Source organism: Periophthalmus magnuspinnatus, chromosome 22, assembly GCF_009829125.3.
Source record: "Periophthalmus magnuspinnatus isolate fPerMag1 chromosome 22, fPerMag1.2.pri, whole genome shotgun sequence".
NCBI classification, from domain to species: domain Eukaryota; kingdom Metazoa; phylum Chordata; class Actinopteri; order Gobiiformes; family Gobiidae; genus Periophthalmus; species Periophthalmus magnuspinnatus.
Genome location: NC_047147.1, coordinates 4,210,632 through 4,231,126, shown reverse-complemented (window position 1 = coordinate 4,231,126; position 20,495 = coordinate 4,210,632). Strand labels below are relative to the sequence as shown.

General features: G+C 40.8%; 1 protein-coding gene across 1 annotated transcript; it reads left to right on the top strand.

Annotated features, from left to right (window-relative positions):
- The first annotated feature begins 413 nt into the window (after nucleotides 1-413).
- On the top strand, nucleotides 414-19,825 carry LOC117390844 (protein LBH-like). The gene is made up of 4 exons (XM_033988649.2): nucleotides 414-538; nucleotides 12,253-12,325; nucleotides 13,634-13,802; nucleotides 16,648-19,825. The coding sequence occupies exons 2-4, from the start codon at nucleotides 12,254-12,256 to the stop codon at nucleotides 16,698-16,700; spliced, it is 294 nt and encodes a 97-aa protein (XP_033844540.1). The 5' UTR covers nucleotides 414-538; nucleotide 12,253; the 3' UTR covers nucleotides 16,701-19,825.
- Nucleotides 19,826-20,495: the final 670 nt, after the last annotated feature.

The following is a 20,495-nucleotide window of genomic DNA, read 5'->3' as shown; positions in this document are numbered from 1 at the left end:
GAAAAGCGTTATAGTTCCCCTTTTCAACGCTATTCTTGTATATTATCTGTTTATATTAACATGTTTTAGCAGTATACACATTAAATAGCAGTTCACTGGCATTTCTGTTGGTTTATTTAGGAATATTTACACGAAAATCAAGGCAAAAAACAGGAATTTTCCACTACTACTGCGGCTGTCGGCTCCATTGCGCAGGCGCAGAACACTTCTCTGGTGTGAGCGACAGCCACTTCTCACTTTCCCCCAGCTTCTCTTCCTCCTCTCCCTCCTCTCCCTCCTTCCCGGGCTCCTCTCGCTCCTCCCCGGACTCCTCTCCCTCCTTCCCGGGCTCCTCTCGCTCCTCCCCGGACTCCTCTCCCTCCTCCCCGGGCTCTTCTCGCTCCGTGCCGGCCGCCTGGTTCACTCTCGCCCACAGGAGCAGAGCAGACAGCAGGCAGAAGCACCGGGAGTCACCTCTTCCCCATCAAGAGCTGCGGAGTTTGTGATGAAGAAGCCGAGGACAGACACCTTTCACCGCCTGATCTGACTCCGTGGACAGGTATGGGGCTTGTGCGTTCAGAAACAACAATACAACTGCACTTTTGTACATTATGCAAGATTTTAAGTGGACATTTGGAATGACTGAATAACATGAAAGTTGAAGTCCTCATCTTTTCTACTTTATTTTCCTTTTTTTTTTCTTTTTTTTTGTTGAAGTCCATATATTTATGAACAAGAAAGCAAATATAAGTTTTATGCAACAAAGATTACATATTATCACAGTTTACATGTAGCCCAAAACTACATCAGCCTATGCTTAAAAATCCCCATGTAATATTATGATTATAACATAAAATAATTGAAATGTGTTTGTTTTTCAGCTAGAAAGATGCAAGATTTTTAGTATTATTGTTTTTCTGTTTCTGTGCAGCAAATGAAAAAGGCAGGGTTTGTGCGTTGCTGTAGAATTTCAATATTTTAGCCCGTTTGCCAGATGAGAGTTAGTTAGAAATAGTCTGCTACTGCCTGCAGCCTAATTTTAAATAAATAACAATAGTTATGAATAGAAATGAATAGAAATTTCATACATGTTTTATGCAATGGACAGCAGACAACAAGCCAAATTCATTCATAAATTCAGTGCTTCATATGTGAGTGCGCACACCATTTGACTGTTGTTGTAAGTAGTACAACAGGGATTATAGGCTTAGAGTATAGTATTTGAAACATTAAAAGCATGAAACATCCTGACAATAATACCAGATTAAAATAAAGGGCAAGAGCCAAAATTATTATGCAACAAGAAAAGAAAGAATCACAAAAGCAAAAATGAGGTCTTTGCATTTATAAGGAAAAGTTATGTCTAGTTTTATTTAACAAAACTGGGTTGAATTTGAGTTCTAAACCCCTGCATATAAATGTCAAACTATTTCAATTCTGTGGAATCCGATACCACGATAATAAAAATAGTCTTTCTTTAGACAATATACAGTGATGTTCTAGATTAAATGTTGGTACTTTGTTTTCTATTCCCATGTGTTTTATATCTGTGTAATCCCTCAGTGTTCAGTAGGTTCATAGTGGTCCATGGGTGTATACTAGTCTATGTGTCTTATACTTATAAAAGATACAGCTCAAGATCATAAAAATAGGTTAATTTTCTAGTCTATTTTTTTGTATCGATACCTTCTTGAATGAGTATCGACACTAGTTTTAGTTAATTAGTATCTGATTTTCAATTATGCATGAAACATACATATCACAAATACAAAATATAATATAATCCAATATAATCTTTTTCAACTTTTTGTCCAGTTTAGTCCAGTTGACAAATTTAAATTTTTCTTTTACTATGGATCAGACCTGGACGACTGAGGGATTACAGACATTTTAGCAAAATTATTAATAGCAAATTACGATGCTGGATGAAGCGTTTGCATTTTAATATTTGGTGTCACCTCAGTTATTAAAGTAATATAATTTGCAGCTCCAAACTGCAGCCCCACTTATATCCTATGTAATGTATTTGAAATAGTGTGTGGGTCTGTGGGCAGAGAAAGCATTGGAAGTCCAGAGTGTGTAGGAGTATCACAAGGCTGTCTCATGCTGCTATGTCAGCTATTACCTGGCTGCCTGTTGTTCCTGCACAGTTATAGTTGACATTTATGAATTATACATCTGTTTTGCTTTTACCTCCAAAAAAATCTAAAGTGGGTTTTAAAAATAGGCCAGGGAAAAAAGCAATATAGGGCATGAAAAATGGTGCTAGACTCCGAAGTGGAGCAAGAATGGTAACTGTTATAAGCTAAAAGTAGTGGAGTAGTGGAGGGGAGAGAGGGGAGTGTATAAGGATGTGAAATTATCATTTTGAAAGTAGTTTGGGGATGTGTTTGTTATGTTGCTGAGGAGGCGCTGGAAACGATTTGGGAGGAAAATGGTAATGAAACTGGTTTAACGCTGTACAATATGGATTGTGTACTGCTCCTCTGGGCTTTGGCTTTCTGTTATATGCAACAGTTACAAGACTTTTTCCATTTAAAATTGTTTTTAAATTGTTAATTGCTATAGCAACGGTCTTGGTATCTTATTTTGAAAGCCATGGATAAAGTCAGTAACATTGTGTCCAGTGTACGGATTGAAGGAAGGAAGGGCATCTGACCTAAATCATACCTCCATATAGAAAAAAGCAATGGTGTAATGTTTCTGATAGTGCTGTCCTCCACCTGCTTGTCTCTGTAGAGTATTTTTGCTTTACTAAGAATGCTTCACAGTATGGTATTACATTTATCTTGCATATATTGAGTTACCAGCATAATATAATGAAAGCATGTCCACACTGAGATAGATAAGTATAATGCCATACTGTGGAACATTCCAGATGAAGATATAATCTCAATGCAGAAATGTTACATAGTGCACCTTTAAATCAGAAAGGTCAAAAAGGTTTATGTCCCCACAGACGGTATATATAAATGGACATAGCTAACCTGCTAGCCTCTGCATTCCAAACGGGAAGTGATCATGGACGCACTTCAGTTTCTATCGACTCCAATTCACTTTCTATTGTAAAACTGTGTTACTCTGCCCTCTCTCTGTAACTGCTGCTGTCAGACTTGTCATTTCGGTCTTAAAATGTTCGTATTAACCCGCTCTACATGATCCTGGGTTTTTTATTTCACTATTGTGTTTGTAAATCGTGATATGAACATTAATAACAGACAAATCAGGTGCCTTCTTTCCCTGGGGTCGCTCTTGCTAGTGTTAGTAACAGGTTTGATTGACGATGCTAAGCGCCCACTCCCTGCTAAACCAGCGGGGCAGGTAGGGGAGAGGCGTTACCTCATCAGGGTCGCTCCAGATTGGCTCTTTGGTTGCTATGATACTCGCAGTTGAAATTCTACATTGGGCGCTATAACTGCTCTAGCCTCGATGAGCTTCATTTGGAGCTGAACGCTGTACTGACGTCACACTCACTACAGTCTGTGGTTATGACACTGTGATCTGTTATAACTTGGTTGAGACTGATTTAAAAACTATATTACTTTAACCCTTCTTTCCTCCATTATGACCCAAAGGATGTCTTTGTTTGGGAAGTGCCTTAACCTTTCTGATTTAAAGGACCATTCTGTAACATTTCTGTGGCATCACTGTTATAACTAAATACATTTTTGTTATTCTAATCAACCATTAACTGAGAATTTCTAACCAAAGTCAAAAGAACAATGAAAATACACTAAAGGCTCAGATGATTTTTCTTATGTTGACCATTTTCTCCACAAACATCAAGCCTGAACCAAGCAACAAACCTCCAGGAGGACATTTTGAATTACTGGCCATTTGGACAATTGTTTTCATGCAAATTGTGAGCGTGTGTCAAATCAGAGCATTATAGAATTAGCCCACAGCCCATAGCAGCAGCAGGAGCATGGTTTCTGCATCCACAGTACTGTAGGGCCAGATGTCGGTGCAATCCCTCAGTCGTCCAGGTCTGACTTTTGACTTTTATTATTGTAGAGCTAGTTGGAATAATCATGACTTAAATAAATGCCGTCCTGTTTTGATCATCGTCATCGTTCTGACTTTTTTGATTGGATAGTTTCCATTCCACACCATCTATTAAAATAATACTAAATTACCTAAACCTGGTCTATAACCATAAACTGTATCTATATAATATAAAGTAATAGAGTATATATGTTTATACAGTCTGTACATAGTGTAGTGATTCTTGCCCCTGTGTCTGCTTATTTAAATTCAGCAGGTGACTGTTTTGCATTCACTTTTTGGAGCAGAAGCTGCTTGGGCCGATTCAAAATGGTAAATTATACGATGAAATCCAAGTGTGAGTCTGTTTACTCAAACTGGCTCGAGGTATTCCCAGGGATGGCTTGGAAAAATTTCAAACTAGTGTTCCCCAACACACCTGAAAGTCAATGGACTGGACTATACAGACTGAGGTGGTTTTCACACGTTAGTGGCTAGAAATCTAGAGCCCCCCAGTGGCTCTAGATTTACTTCTGTTTACTTTACTTTTGGATCGCTCTTGTTCACACACACCGCACATCATTCACCTCAAACACCATGAGCCACGTGAGAGTCCATCAGCTGATCAGAGAACTTATCTCCATGACAATGAGCTTCAAGAGACAGAGCCCTGTGAACACACATGCATACACACACACGCTCACACACACCCCGACACACACACACACACGCATACACATGCTGATACATACACACATGCTCACACACACGCTCACTCCCACACACACACACACACACACACACGCATACACATGCTGATACACACACACACATGCTCACACACCCCCTCACACATACTGTACACACACACACATGTTCACACACATGCTCACACATACTGTACACACACACACACATGTTCACACACACGCTCACACATACTGTACACACACACATGTTCACACACACGCTCACACACACTGTACACACACACACACACCCCCACCCACATGTTCACCCCCACACACACACACACCTTCACACACACACACCCTCACACACTCACACACACACCCCCACACACATACATACACACACACACCCCTACACACTTCCTCTGTACACAGAGGTTTTCACCTGTGTCTAAGGACTATACGTAGTCTACACTGTAGACTGCATAGGTCGGCCCGAGGTCGTCTGCCTCACACTGCACTCACCTCACTCCAGAGCATAGGCGCGGACACTTCAAGACCTCCTCCATTATGAAAATGACCTAAAACACAAACCAAAATACATTTGGCATTTTAAAACCGAAATGTCAAAACAGAATAAACCATTTCTGAGTTTACTAAATACATTTTGTCCTATTATAATATTCTGTCTTGAATCTTTCAGCCAGTTGCCAGATTTTAACAGTTATTTGGTTAAAAATTTATTTAAAAACGATCTCAATGTACAATTCATAGGTTTCAGAATAAGGAAAAATTAGGGCCGTTATCATAGTGATTAACAACTTAAAACAATATTTAAAAGTTCCCAGAGAACTTCAGTGCATAGAACTGAAGCTGAAACCATGAAGACAAAAAATGCGATCTGACAAGTGGAGCACCAACACAGTGAGGAACTGTGTGTGAGGAGCTGTGTGCAAGGAGCTGTGTGTGAGGTGCAGTGTGCGAGGAGCTGTGTGTGAGGAGCTATGTATGTAGAAACTGTGTGCGAGGAGCTGTGTGTGAGGAGCTGTGTGTGAGGAGCTGTGTGCGAGGAGCTGTGTGCGAGGAGCTGTGTGCGAGGAGCTGTGTGTGAGGTGCAGTGTGCGAGGAGCTGTGTGTGAGGTGCAGTGTGCGAGGAGCTGTGTGCGAGGAGCTGTGTGCGAGGAGCTGTGTGCGAGGAGCTGTGTGTGAGGTGCTGGAGACGCTGTGGTGGAAACAGGGACAGACTGGAGGAGGCTGTGATTTCAGTGTCAGTGGACGCTGTTATTAATCTGCTGATGGACAGTTAGAGCGGAGGCTTTTTTAGGCACAGACTGAGCTCTGCATTTTCAATTTTTAAAAAGTAACGTGATAAATGAAAGAGGAGGAGCTGCTGTGGTGAACAGTGTGAAAAAATGAACAGGGATTTAGAGGAGAGGGAACAGGAGGGAAAAGTGAACGAGGCTCATCAAAAAATCTAAAATCAGATCCTAATCAATACTATAACTAGTTTCGACATATAGATATTCATATGAGCAGATATTGATGCTAAAAAGTCCCACTGACAGGACAGAAATGAACCTTTCCTGAATATCTTTAGAATGATGTTGAGTTGTATTTTTCACAAGTATAAGACACATAGACTAGTTCACACCCACTGACCACTATGAACCTACTGGACACTGAGGGATTACACAGATATAATACACATGGGAATAGAACACTAAGTACCAACATTTAATATGGAACATCACAGTATATTGTCTAAAGAAAAAGTGTTTTGTTATCTGTTTATATATGTTTATATTACCATGTAGTCTTAATACTAGTTATGAAGTTAGATCAAGATTCTGTAAAGGTCCATTTAGTAGGTCCAAGTGATAGTAGTGGTAGCAGCAGCAGTAGTAGCCTGGACTAGACCATGATTAAAACAGGATCAAACAAAGTCTACACCAGGACTAAACTGGGATAAAACCAGGACTAAACCAGGACTGGTTGCGTGCCTTTTGCTAAGCGTCCCTGTTTGTAGAGCGTTTGTATTCACTGCAGCAGTGAGGGGCTCTGAGACACTTCACACATGGCTAACCTCCATGAGATATAATCAGTAATAAAGAGTTATTATTATTCACCCAGAGAGAGGCAGCAGCAGAGCGTCTGAGCGTCTGAGCGCCTGATTGGTTCGAGCGCTTACATGGTACGACACGAACGAGCATGTGAACAATGTGAACGAGCTAAACTGTCATGATTGAGCCGCAGATTTAGAACATGGTTCAGAAGCTCCTGGAAGCACAAACATCATTTATAATTTATTTATTTATTATTCCCTTGTCTCCTTCGCGGCCGCTCCGCTCGCTCTTGTTGCTCAAAGTCTCATGGGGGGTAGTTCAAATGCACATGGTCCATGGGCAGGACTGGATGTACCTAGTCGCTAAAGGCTAAACTCGTGACGTGTAGCGTTGAGCACAGCTCAGTGGCACATGTTTAGGTCCATGGGCCTTGGATGTTCCCTGTATAGAACTATTTAGATGTTTTAGTCCTTTTTAGTCCCCTAGTTTAGGTGGGGTATAGTCAATTTTTATTGTTTTTGATCTGGTGGTAATTAAAAGGCAAAATATTTTCATATGTGGAAAAGTTTGAGGATAATAAAGCCTTAATACCCTACAATAGAATCACTTAACCAGGTCTGAACCAGGTCTAAAGGTCCATATTATTATTATCTGTTCTAATCCTCAAACAGACCTGGAGTTGTTTTTTGTTTCATTCACACATGTTTAACACACAAACCCTGCATATTTAGACTGAGTTCTTCGCTCAAACTGAAAACGCTCTGTTCCACCTTGTGATGTCATCATGTGGTAATACAGGAAGTGCTCCATTGTGTTTTTAAACTCCAAAAACCTTCACTAGAATAATCTGGATGATTTCAGCCCAGGAATTTCCAGTCTCTACAGAACTAAAGATAAAAGGGGCTGTTAACTTGAAAAGTACCACTTCATGACATCACAAGGTGGAACAGAGCATTTTGAGCTTTGGACATGTAGACAGACTAATAATAAAGTCAAAGGTGTGAATGAAAAAAAAACACAACTCCAGGTCTGTTTTTGAGGAGGTAATACGATTAGAACATGGATTAAAGCTACAAGAGTCAGTTTGTGTCATATAGGAGCTTTAAAGAAGTCCTGATACAGAGCACTGCAGACCAGGACGACTCTACAAGAGCTAAAGGACTAACCTACGTCTAAGTTGATGTTGTAAGTTGTTAAGATTTGGTACTACTACAATTACTACTACTACTACAATTACTACTATTGTTACTACTACGATTACTACTACAATAAATACTAGTACTACTACGATTACTAAAACTGCTGCTGCTACAACTACAGCTACTACTACTACTCCTTTTAACACAAAGTATATGCTCGGGATGTGTTTGTTGTAAAAACATCGTTGCTTCAGGTCTTAAAATGTGCCCACGTTCTTCCAGTAACTCTTTATCACTGACCTGACTGTGTCCATGCACTGAAACAGCCCTGACGTCCTCTGAGCGTCCTTTGAGCGTCCTCTGACTGTCCTCTGAGTGTCCTCTGAGTGTGTCCTCTGGGACCTGCACACGCCACACACAGATACAAGAACAATCAACTTATAATGTCCCCAAAGGCCAGAACAGACCAATGCAACCTGTTAAAACACATTAGCCACAGGAGGATGAGGAGTACACGCAAAAGTAGTAGTTGTCATAGTGGCAGTAATTGTAGTAGAAATAGTAAGAATATTAGTAGAAATAATAGTAATATTAGTAATAGCAGTGGTAATAGTATCAGTAGTAGTACTAGTAGTAGTAGTAGCAGTAGCAGTAACAGTATTATTGGTAGTAGTGACCTAAACCTTGTGTCTGGTAGTTGCTTTGTGTTATGAATAGTCTCTAAATGGGTCCTGAGTCTAAAAGTGCAGGCAGTGTGACACCAGTTGCAGGAGTAGTAGTAGTAGTAGTAGTAGTAGTAGTAGCAGTAGTAGTAGTAGTAGTAGTAGTAGTAGTAGTAGTATTGGATTATTAGTAGTAGTGACCTAAACCCTGCTGGTAGTTGTATTCTTACATGAATAGTCTCTAAATGGGTCCCGAGTCTAAAGGTGTTGGAGCGAGACACAATCATCGAATCAAATCTGAATGAGACCGTCTCCATGGAAACGCCTGATTGTCTGAAAGAAGGGATTTTCTGTTTTGATGAAGGTGGAGAGAGGAATGAGGCTTTACTGCGGTGGCTCAGTGGGTAGAGCTGTTTGCCCACTTATGTACCCCGATCTGATCTGAATGTAATCTGCAGACCAAAAAAGACAGAAATTTGAGCAGACTAAAACAAGACTTACATTTCAGAACATGCAGACCCCATCGAGACACAGGGAGGGCATCTGACACACAGAAAGGGCATCTGACGCACCGGGACAATTCAGAACATCTTTGTGCAGATCTAAAATACTATATCTAGCCTGTATTTTTGCATTTCAAGTTTGCATTTCAGTTCATTTTACTACCTAAGTGAGATTTATCACCTGCTTGTTTCCAGAGGATGTTACTGCTTTGCCTGTAATGTTCCACAGTATGGCATTGCATCTTGCGTTTATTTTATTACAAGCTCAAAAATATCTTGAAAAATGGGCATTGGTACTGAGTGGTCACTTTTCCACAGATCTGATATAATAATTTGCCCTGGTGAAGTCATCTGCTTGTCTCCATGGAGATAGTTAAAATGCCATTCTGTGGGACATTCAAGTAATAGCGGTAACATCTCCATGGAGACGAGCAGAAAAATAGTAGAAATAGTGATAATATTAGTACTAGCAGTAGTAATATTAGTAGTAGTAGAAATAGTAGTAGTAGTGACCTAAACCTTGTGTCTGGTAGTTGTTTTGTGTTATGAATAGTCCCTAAATGGGTCCTGAGTCTAAAGGTGCGGGGAGCGTGTGAGGAGTGATACCGGTAACATCTCTGTGGAGACAAGCAGTAAAGTTACATAGTGCACCTGGAAGTGAATCCCATCTTTACCTTGTGCCAATCATTGAAATAGTTATAAACGTTATATTTATTAGAGATCGCCTGGTATGTTTCTTTCAGGCTTATGCCAAAATCGATTGTTTAGAATCCAGAAAAATCAATGGCCGATCAGATCTGTCGCTATTTTGGGGCCGATATGTGGGGCCAGTTTGGCTTATTCAGTCACGTCTGTGCAGTGTCCTCCTCCAGGTTAAAGTTCAAATCAGTCTTTATGTGGATTCTGTAGGCAACAGGTCAGCCCAAACTAAATATCACTCCCTGCTGGAGATTCAAGGCCGATAACTGATACACTAAAAGAGCAAATATCTGCCTGATATATATCGGTTAACTATATATCTGAAATTTTTTATAAAAGGTTAAAAATTTTGAAAAAGCCCTATTTTTGAGTGAGTAAAAAGAAACAAATAGTTTGTTTACAAAACTTTATTTATGTAAAGCTCCTATACACAAACACCGACTCTTGTAGCTTTAATCCATGTTCTAATGCTGTTCCCTTCTCCTCAAAAAAAAGACCTGGAGTTGTGTTTTATTTCATTCACACATATTTGAGTAACACTTTATTATTAGTCTGTCTACATCTCCAAACCTCAAAAATGTTCTGTATCACCTTGTGATGTCATGAAGCGGTAGTTTTCAAGTTAACAGCTCCTTTTACCTTTAGTTCAGTAGTTGTAGCAGAAGCTTGGAAATGCCAGGGCTGAAATCACCCAAATGATTTTAGTGAAGATGTGTGGAGTTTAAAAACACAGTGAAGCACTTCCTGTATTACCACATGACATCACAAGGTGGAACGGAGTGTTTTAAGTTTAAGAGAAGAACTCAGCCAAAATATGCAGGGTTTGTGTGTTAAACATGTGTGAATGAAACAAAACACAACTCCAGGTCTGTTTGTGATGAGGAAACAACAGAGATCAGAGAGTAGAGCCATATGGGCCCTTTAAATTCTAGCTCTCCGCCTCCACTCTGGCTCTCTGGCTCTCCATTCTGGCTCTCCACCTGCAGCACTCTGGCTCTCCACCTGCAGCACTCTGGCTCTGGCTGGTGGAGCTCGGTGGATAATTGCTGGAGCTGGATTCTGTCTCTTGGGAGGTTATTATCTTAAACTGTGACTTTTTCTTCACAAGTTTTTTATCGTTTTTATTCCCATCACGATTTAGTTTGGTCCAAAAACTAAAAATAGAGCCACAATGACACCGCAACATGAGGCAAGAAATCTGGCCTTAACTAGAGCACTTTGTTTCAGCCAATCATCCAACTGCCAACATGCTGGGACTATTATACTGATAAGGCATAGGTTTTACATCAGATGCCCTTCGATTGCTCTCTCCAACTCTATATCTGTTTAGATCTGGCTCTCTGTTGCTTTTACAGTGGCACTATAACATGGAAACATCCTCTACTACATGTTAGGGTTTATTTGAAGAATAATCACAATTTCAATGAACGCAATTAGTAAATCTAGCAGCTCCTGACAAAAAGTCCCATGGACAGAAATAAACCTTTCCTGAATATCTTTAGAATGATGTATCAGGACAAGTATAAGACACATAGACTAGTATACAGCCATGGACCACTATGAACCTACTGGACACTGAGGGAGTACACAGATATAAGACACATGGGACTAGGAAAGAAAGTACATCACAGTATATTGTCTAAAGAAAGAGAGTTTCTATTATCATCGTGGTATCGGGATCAGTATTGAGTTGGTTCTTTAGTATCAAAATTGAGTTTGTATTTTTAAAACTAACAATATAAAGCTTTCTTCAGCAGCAGTCTTGTGTTGGACTAAAAATAAGTCTGGTTGAACATACATTGAATAAATTTACATGATCCCGTCAAATCTGAAATGAACCTGGCTCTGAGCCAGGAGCCAGTACAGGCTCAGATCTGGACTGGTTACTTTTACTACTACTACTACTACTACTACTACTACTACTGCTACTACTACTGCTACTGCTACTGCTACTGTTCTACTGCTACTACTGCTACTGCTACTACTGCTACTGCTACTGTTCTACTGCTACTACTGCTACTGGTACTACTGCTACTTCTACTACTTCTTCTACTACTGCTACTACTCCTACTGCTACTACTGCTGCTACCACAACCACCACTATTACTACTACTATTACTTCTTCTACTATGTCTACTGGGAGCAGTTCTACTCTTGTGTTATTAAGCAATATACTTTACCCACATTGACTAGTATGAGTGCAGTGGGAGGTGGTGGTGGTGGTCTGAGGGGCCGATGGTGCAGATTGGCAGCCTCATTTCTGTTAGTCTGACCCAGGGCAACTGTGGCTACTATAGAGTGTGGAGTAAATTAATAATTCATTCAGTTGTAATGTGACTTTGAGCATCTGGAAAAGCACTATATAAGACTGATGCAGTATTATTATTATTATTACAACTACTAGTACCAACACATCTATTGCTGCTGCTACTACGATCACTACTACTTCTACTCCTACTGCTACTTCTGCTACTACTGCTACTACTACCAGTAAAAAGTAAAAAACCTCAAAGTGTATGTGTTGTGTTCAGGATGACCGAGGTGCTGAATTCTCTGGAGCCGGGGTCTGAGGACTTCACTGGAGCTGAGGGGGACGAGGCGGCTGTATCCTTCAGTCAGATACAAGTACACACTCACATGGCTTTAAGGCTGGATAATGGCGTCACATGAAGATTAATGTCACAGGAGCGACCTCAGGGAAAGAGGTTTTTTTATTAATGTTCATATCTTTAGTTACAGACACAATAGCAAAATAAAAAATCCAGGATCATGTAGTGCGCGTTAATATGAACATTTTATAACCATGAACACATCTGCAGTCTGATACACTTGAGAGAGTCCTCACCTGTGAGAGTCCTCACCTGAGAGAGTCCTCACCTGTGAGAGTCCTCACCTGTGAGAGTCCTCACCTGAGAGAGTCCTCACCAGAGAGTCCTCACCTGTGAGAGTCCTCACCTGAGAGAGTCCTCACCTGTGAGAGTCCTCACCTGAGAGTCCTCACCTGAGAGAGTCCTCACCTGTGAGAGTCCTCACCTGTGAGAGTCCTCACCTGAGAGAGTCCTCACCTGAGAGAGTCCTCATCTGTGAGAGTCCTCACCTGAGAGTCCTCACCTGAGAGAGTCCTCACCTGTGAGAGTCCTCACCTGAGAGAGTCCTTACCTGAGAGTCCTCACCTGAGAGTCCTCACCTGAGAGAGTCCTCACCTGAGAGTCCTCACCTGTGAGAGTCCTCACCTGAGAGAGTCCTCACCTGAGAGTCCTCACCTGTGAGAGTCCTCACCTGAGAGAGTCCTCACCTGAGAGAGTCCTCACCTGTGAGAGTCCTCACCTGAGAGTCCTCACCTGTGAGAGTCCTTACCTGAGAGAGTCCTCACCTGTGAGAGTCCTCACCTGAGAGTCCTCACCTGTGAGTCCTCACCTGTGAGAGTCCTCACCTGAGAGAGTCCTCACCTGAGAGTCCTCACCTGAGAGTCCTCACCTGAGAGAGTCCTTACCTGAGAGAGTCCTCACCTGTGAGAGTCCTCACCTGTGAGAGTCCTCACCTGAGAGAGTCCTCACCTGAGAGTCCTCACCTGTGAGAGTCCTCACCTGAGAGAGTCCTTACCTGAGAGAGTCCTCACCTGAGAGTCCTCACCTGAGAGAGTCCTCACCTGAGAGTCCTCACCTGAGAGTCCTCACCTGAGAGAGTCCTCACCTGAGAGTCCTCACCTGTGAGAGTCCTCACCTGAGAAAGTCCTCACCTGTGAAAGTCCTCACCTGTGAAAGTCCTCATCTGTGAGATTCCTCACCTGTGAGAGTCCTTACCTGAGAGTCCTCATCTGTCTCTGTGTTAGACTGTAGAGAGTCTATGTTGGATGCAGCCTGTTGTCAACATATTTTATTGTAGTTTGTCCTTAGCCCCGTTCCTCCTCAGATCTTCCCTGAGTCTCATGAGCGTTACCCAAAGCTCTCGAAGCGCCTGCCCTCCATTGTGGTGGAGCCCACAGAGACAGCGGAGGTGGAGAGTGGGGAGCTAAGATGGCCGCCCGACGAACCCAGCTCCCCTGAAGAGAAGGCTCGGCGCGGTCTGGAGGAGCAGGCAGGTCAGAATACAAAACAGGTTGTCATGGTAACACTTTAAGTTACGGTACACTTATTAACATGCTAGCTAGCCACTAATTTGCTAATTTTACCAAGTCGCTAATTTGCAAATTTTACCAAATCAACTTTTCTGGTGGAGGTTGTGCTACTTGATTGTCTCTGTAAAAATGTTATTTCTTTACCTGGAATATTCCGCAGTCTGGCATTAAAACAATTTATGTCTGTCGAGACAAGCAGTTGATGCTGCCAAGTTACAGGTCAGATCTGTAGAGAGGCGAGTCCACTCACAATAAGATTGTACGTTTATATTATTAGCAATAAAAATGAACATTATTGAAAAAAACAGCTTGTGAATTAAATTTACTGTGATACTGCTTTGCATAGGTTATGTCACAGTAACATCTCCATGGCAACAGACACCCTGTGGGAAAAGTTACATGATGCGGTTTTAACTTGGTGTTAATGAGTTTATTCTGCCCTTAATGTGGTTTTCTGCACGAGCTTCATCTGCTGCTGGTTAGACTCGCTACACATTTTTCTTTCTGACAATAAATAGAAATAATCACTTGGTAAATGTGTTCAGATTTATATTTAAAGGGGCACCATTTCACCACCTGGTGATGTTATTGCTTTGCCTGGAATGGCATTAAACTTATATATTTTGCATTTCTTCGATTATTATCCACAAAATAATACCTTGAAAATGGTCTCATTTTTATACAGCACTTTCCTACCTTCAAGACTCAAAGCACTTCACATCAAGGAACCACTCACCCATTCACATATACAGTGGGGCAAAAAAGTATTTAGTCAGCCACCAATTGTGCAAGTTCTCCCACTTAAAAAAATGAGAGACACCTGTAATTTTCATGATAGGTACACTTCAACTATGAGAGACGGAATGAAATTTTTAATGAATTGATTTGCAAATTATGGTGGAAAATAAGTATTTGGTCAGTAACTAAAGTTCATGTCAATACTTTCTTATATTCCCTTTGTTGGCAATGACAGAGGTCAAACATTTTCTGTAAGTCTCCACAAGGTTTTCACACACTGTTGCTGGTAGTTTGGCCCATTCCTCCTGCAGATCTCCTCTAGAGCAGTGATGTTTTGGGGCTGTCGCTGGGTAACAGACTTTCAACTCCCTCCAAAGATTTTCTATGGGGTTGAAATCTGGAGACTGGCTAGGACCTTGAAATACGAAACCACTCCTTCGTTTCCCGGGCGGTGTGTTTGTGATCATTGTCATGCTGAAAGACCCAGCCACGTTTCATCTTCAATGCTCTTGCTGATGGAAGGGGGTTTCACTCAAAATCACATGATACGTGGCCCCATTCATTCTTTCCTTTACACTAATCATTCGTCCTGGTCCCTTTGCAGAAAAACAGCCCCAAAGCATGATGTTTCCACCCTCATGCTTCACAGTAGGTGTTGAGATTTTACCAAAAAGTTCTATTTCGTTTTCATCTGACCATATGACATTGTCCTAATCCTCTTCTGGATCATCCAAATGCTCTCTAGCAAAATCCAGACGGGGCTGGACATGTCCTGGTTTAAGCAGAGGGACACGTCTGGCACTGCAGGATTTGAGTCCCTGGCGGTGTAGTGTGTTACTGATGGTCCCTTTGTTACTTTGGTCCCAGCTCTCTGCAGGTCATTCACTATGTCCTCCCGTGTGGTTCTGGGATTGGTGCTCACCATTCTTTTGACTCAACGGGGTGAAATCCTGCGTGGAGCCCCATATCGAGGGAGATTATCAGTCTTGTATGTCTTCCTTTTTCTAATAATTGTTCCCACAGTTGATTTCTTCACACCAAGCTGCTTACCTATTGCAGATTGAGTGTTCGGGGCCTGGTGCAGGTCTACAATTTTGTTTCTGGAGTCCTTTAACAGCTCTTTGGTCTGGGCCATAGTGGAGTTTGGAGTCTGACTGTTTGACGTTGTGGACAGGTGTCTTTTATACTGATAATGAGTTCAAATAGGTGCCATTAATACAGGAAATGAGTGGAGGACAGAGGAGCCTCTTAAAGAAGAAGTTGCAGGTCTGTGAGAGCCAGAAATCTTGCTTGTTTGTAGGTGACTAAATACTTATTTTACCAAGGAATTTACCAATGAATTAATAAAAAATCCTACAATGTGATTTCCAGGATTCTTTCTCCCCGTTCTGTCTCTCATAGTTGAATTGTACCTATGATGGAAATTACAGGCCTCTCCCATCTTTTTAAGTGGGAGAACTTTTTGACCCCCTGTACACACACACGCAGTCAGTTGAACTGGCAAAGGTCAGCTCAGTGGACAAACACTCTACCAACTGAGCCATTGTCGTTCCAAAACATGCATTCTTGAGTGGGTTCTCCTCTGACCTAAATCTGACTAGTACTAATGGCGTTAACTGCTTGTCTCCATGAAGACAGATAAATGTGAAAGTTAAATGTCACACTGGGGAACATTACAGGAAAAGCTCAAACGGGGTGGACCCTCCAAGAGAAAAGACAGTTTCTACCTTTAAAAAAACATAAGAAATGGAACTTAGTAACTTTCATGTGAGAATGAGGCAGAGCAAAACAGAACAAAACTAAGTAAAACTGAGCAAAACAGAGCAAACTAAGTAGAGCAAAACAGAGCGAAACAGAGTGAAACTGAGCGAGACTGAGCGAAACTGAGCAAAACTAAGCAAAACTAATCCAGCTCAGGGGCTTTTTTTATGGAATGTGAAAACACTAAAGTAAAAGAGTGAACTTTTTCAGCTGAACCCTCCAGGTTGGCATCAGCACAGACTGTGGGGCGCTTCCTGCACATGTGGCCTCTGCTCTAAATCGTGTTTTGTAACATGTTCATATGTTGCAGCTGCAGGGTCAGACGTGACAGAGGACCCGTCTGGACCCGAGATGCAGGACTGAAGTGGACTCTGGACACAGTGAGTCCATCTAGACCTGGATCTGAACCGGACAGGAACCAGGACTGGACAAAAGATCAGAGTCCACACATTTAGTTTTACATTGACATGATTGATAGATACTAGGCAAATGTTTCATTAGACTAAAGGGAATAAAGATGTCACTCTGTTTAATGTGTACATAGAGAGACTGTGTTTTTATATTGTGCTTTTATTTCAGATGTAATATTTAATGTCCAAACTTTACTAAATATTCTAAACCACAATGAAAAGTCTCATTAATATCCTTAGAGCTCTATATGTCTTATTTTTGAAACAATGACTTAGACTTATTTTAATTTGAATAGGGCATGTTCACTGCATTCAGAATATGATGTCATGATTTCAGATGGAGGGAACTCTATGGGAGTCACTGGTTATGAAATCTCCAAACTTCTGTTGAACCTTCTCATGATCTCTTTAGGGTCAGCTCCACAACCTCGTCATATTAATTCTTGAAACGATTGTGAAAAAAAACTTGCAGCGTTTGTTTATTTAAGCTGACAGAAGACGCCGAACATTGGGCCAGTTTTTGTTTCATGTGGATAGGCCCAGAAATTGCAGCGATAAACCAGGTCTAAATCAGGTCTAAACCAGGTCTAAACCAGGTCAAAACATCTGCAGTCTGAATTCTGACCTGTCTCAGCTCAATTTAAGCCACAGACTGTATAAAGAAGTGTACTAAATCAGTGTGATGTCACAAATGAAGCTCATTGAGGCTAGCAGTTATAGCGGCCAATCTGGAGCAGAGTTCCATATTGGGAATTCTGTCAATCAAACCTGTTGCTAACGTTAGCAGGAGTGACCTCGGGAAAAGGAGGCGCCTCATTTGTCTGTTATTAATATTCAGATCTTGATTTACAAACACAATAGTGAAATAAAAGCCCCAGGATCATGTAGAGTGGGTTAATATGAACATTTCAAGATCAAAATGATGAGTCTGACAGCAGCAGTTACAGAGAGAGGACACAGTTTTTACATAGAAAGTGAACTGGAGCCAGAGTCAATGGAGCTGGAAGTGCGCCCATGATCACTTCCTGTTTGGAACACAACAACCAGCAAGTTAGCTATGTCCATTTATTTGTACAGTCAGTGGTTTAAATTGTGGGCAGTTTAAAGTGTTCTCACGTGAACCCAACTTTAATTCTGAGCAAAAACTGACAGTAACTCATCATGATCACAGTCATTAAATACAAATTACTTACATAACATGAAAGACATTTAAATATATTTACATTCATTTATAATAACTATTGAACAACACTGGAGCTGAGGAGTGGAACAGTGAAGTCATAATCTCATGGCTGAAGTTATTTCAGGCAGTTTTTGCCTGAGGTTGGTCTCATTTAGAAAGTTTGAGGTGAGACTAACTAGATCCAGAGTCCAGAATGTAAAGTTTTACTAAAATATGTTTTTGGATTAAATTATGACAAAATAAAAATCCAAAACTGTTGAATAACATTAAATTTATGTGGCAAAAATACTGTTCATTACACAGATACTTACTAACACTTGACACTAATATTTTGTATTAAATGTTCTTGTGATGTTGACCAAGGGCAAATGCAACCAACCAGATGACCTGTTTATAAAGAGAATAAAATAAATAATACTTAGAAATGCCATGAAGGAGCAATACAAATAAGAAAATCTGCTTGGATAAAAAAGTCAACATTCCAGATTTTTGATGAAAAATGCTTAAAAAGTTAAAAAGCTGCAGGTGACTTTTTACTTGGACTAAAAAAAAAAAAAATCTTTAAGTTGGCCTGTCACTATAATCACTATATCAAATTCTGGTTCAGTATCGGTCCAGTATCAGCTCAATATCGGTTCAGTATTGGTCCAGTATGAGTGCAGTATCGGTTCAGTATTGGTGCAGTATCAGTTCAGTATCGGTTCAGTATGTGTCAGATGGAACAGTCATTTTTGGGGTCAGTATTTATCATGGGACTTTTTCTTTGTAATAGTCAGGATCTTTTTGTTTTTTTTCCCTGTTGTTAAATTTGAGCCGTTGAGGGTTGGATAAATAACTTGTCTGACTCATTACAGCCGCAAACTCTTTATAAAAGTGTTTCATTCTACTGTTTATTTATTGCAACTCATGATATCTAACCATATTATACATTTAGAATAGTTTTGGGATATTTTTACTTCAGGGTTTTTGTGTCAGTGGCGTAAATGAGTTTCAATATTATCATTTGTCGTCTCTCTTAAGCGATATATCCAACTTCAAAATGTGTTATTGTGACAGGCCTAACTTTAAGTCTTTTTTAAAACTTGAATCTCGCTCTATTGATACTTTGCAGCTGATGCCATCCACATTCTCTGCTAACTAAGGGGCACTGCTCTGTCTGAAGCTCTATGACACTTTAGCCTTTAATCTGAGCTCTATTTTAACACAACTCATTTATATGAACTACAACAGGTGAGCTGATATGTGCTGTTGAACAAGTCCCTCTCAAATAACATTACAGTCACAAGCTAGCTAGCATTAGCATTAGCATTAGCATTAGCCAACAGTTTTTCAGTTAGTATCTGTCACCTTTTTGTGTAAAATTCCAAACTCCTAAACAGGACCATGAATTTTTTCTTGAGTTTTCAGATTAACTTTTTTTGGCAGTGTTTGCTAATGTGTGCGTTGTGTCGCCATGGTAACTGCTGAATATTCTACCATAGACATACATGTAGTGTGACCTCACTGCAAAGTATTAATAAAATAACCTGGTAAACACGGCATTTCCATTGTCTCCATTTGCAAATTGAGTCGACATCTCCCAGTGCCATATTTCTACAGTTCTGGCAGCAGCTTTGTATTTTGTGCAGATTTAGATTAGGTTTGTTAAGTGCCAGCTGCTGTACTCTGTAAGAATAGGACTCTTAAATACATACAGTTGTGGTGTTTTTAAGGCATTATTTAAAGGGTTTTATTTGTGTCCTAAAGAGGCTGTGGTGTGATTTTGAGCAATAGTTTGAAACTGTTTTATGAAATGTTGAATCTATTTTAGAAGTGTTTGCCGTTTGTCAGATGATATTTTTTAAGAAACTGGAACTGTAAACAAACTATGAGAAATAAATCTTTTCAAAATTCTTAAATTGTTTTGGTGTTGTCTGTGGAGCTGTAGAGTCTAAATTGGTCGAAGGAGGTGGTTCAAAGCCGTACTCGCACATTTATGTTTCGCGCCCTGTGGTGTGGCGCAGAGGAAGAGGAGAAGAGGAAGAGGAGAACAGGAAGCCTCGTCTCCTGTCGTCCTCGTCTCCTGTCGTCCTCGTCTCCTGTCGTCCTCGTCTCCTGTCGTCCTCGTCTCCTGTCGTCCTCGTCTCCTGTCGTCCTCGTCTCCTGTCGTCCTCGTCTCCTGTCGTCCTCGCTGCTGCACAGTGGTTCAAAAGGCCTAGTGTGAGTGCATTAATTGAGTAATTTCTTGGACCAGTATTTTGTATTTGTAATTCTACTTGAATAAGACTTACAATACATTACATTACTCACATGTTTGGCTCTAGTCGTTCACCTCTTTCCTGGGGTCCAGGTTACCTTCCAGATTACCCTTCAGATTACCCTCCAGATTATGCTTCACATTACCCTTCAGATTAGACTCCAGATTAACCTTTGGATTACTCTTCAGATTACCATTCAGATTACCCTTCAGATTAGGCTCCAGATTACCCTGCAGATTACCATCCAAATTATCCTTCAGATTACCCTCCAGATTACTGTCCAGATTACCCTCCAGATTACCCTTCAGATTATCCTTCAAGTGGATTA

Excerpts from the sequence above, each read along its gene's own strand:
- LOC117390844 (XM_033988649.2), top strand. The coding sequence starts at position 12,254 with ATGACCGAGGTGCTGAATTCTCTGGAGCCGGGGTCTGAGGACTTCACT. Across the intron at positions 12,326-13,633 it reads CTGAGGGGGACGAGGCGGCT|ATCTTCCCTGAGTCTCATGA; the intron begins GTATCCTTCAGT and ends GTTCCTCCTCAG. Across the intron at positions 13,803-16,647 it reads CGGTCTGGAGGAGCAGGCAG|CTGCAGGGTCAGACGTGACA; the intron begins GTCAGAATACAA and ends CATATGTTGCAG.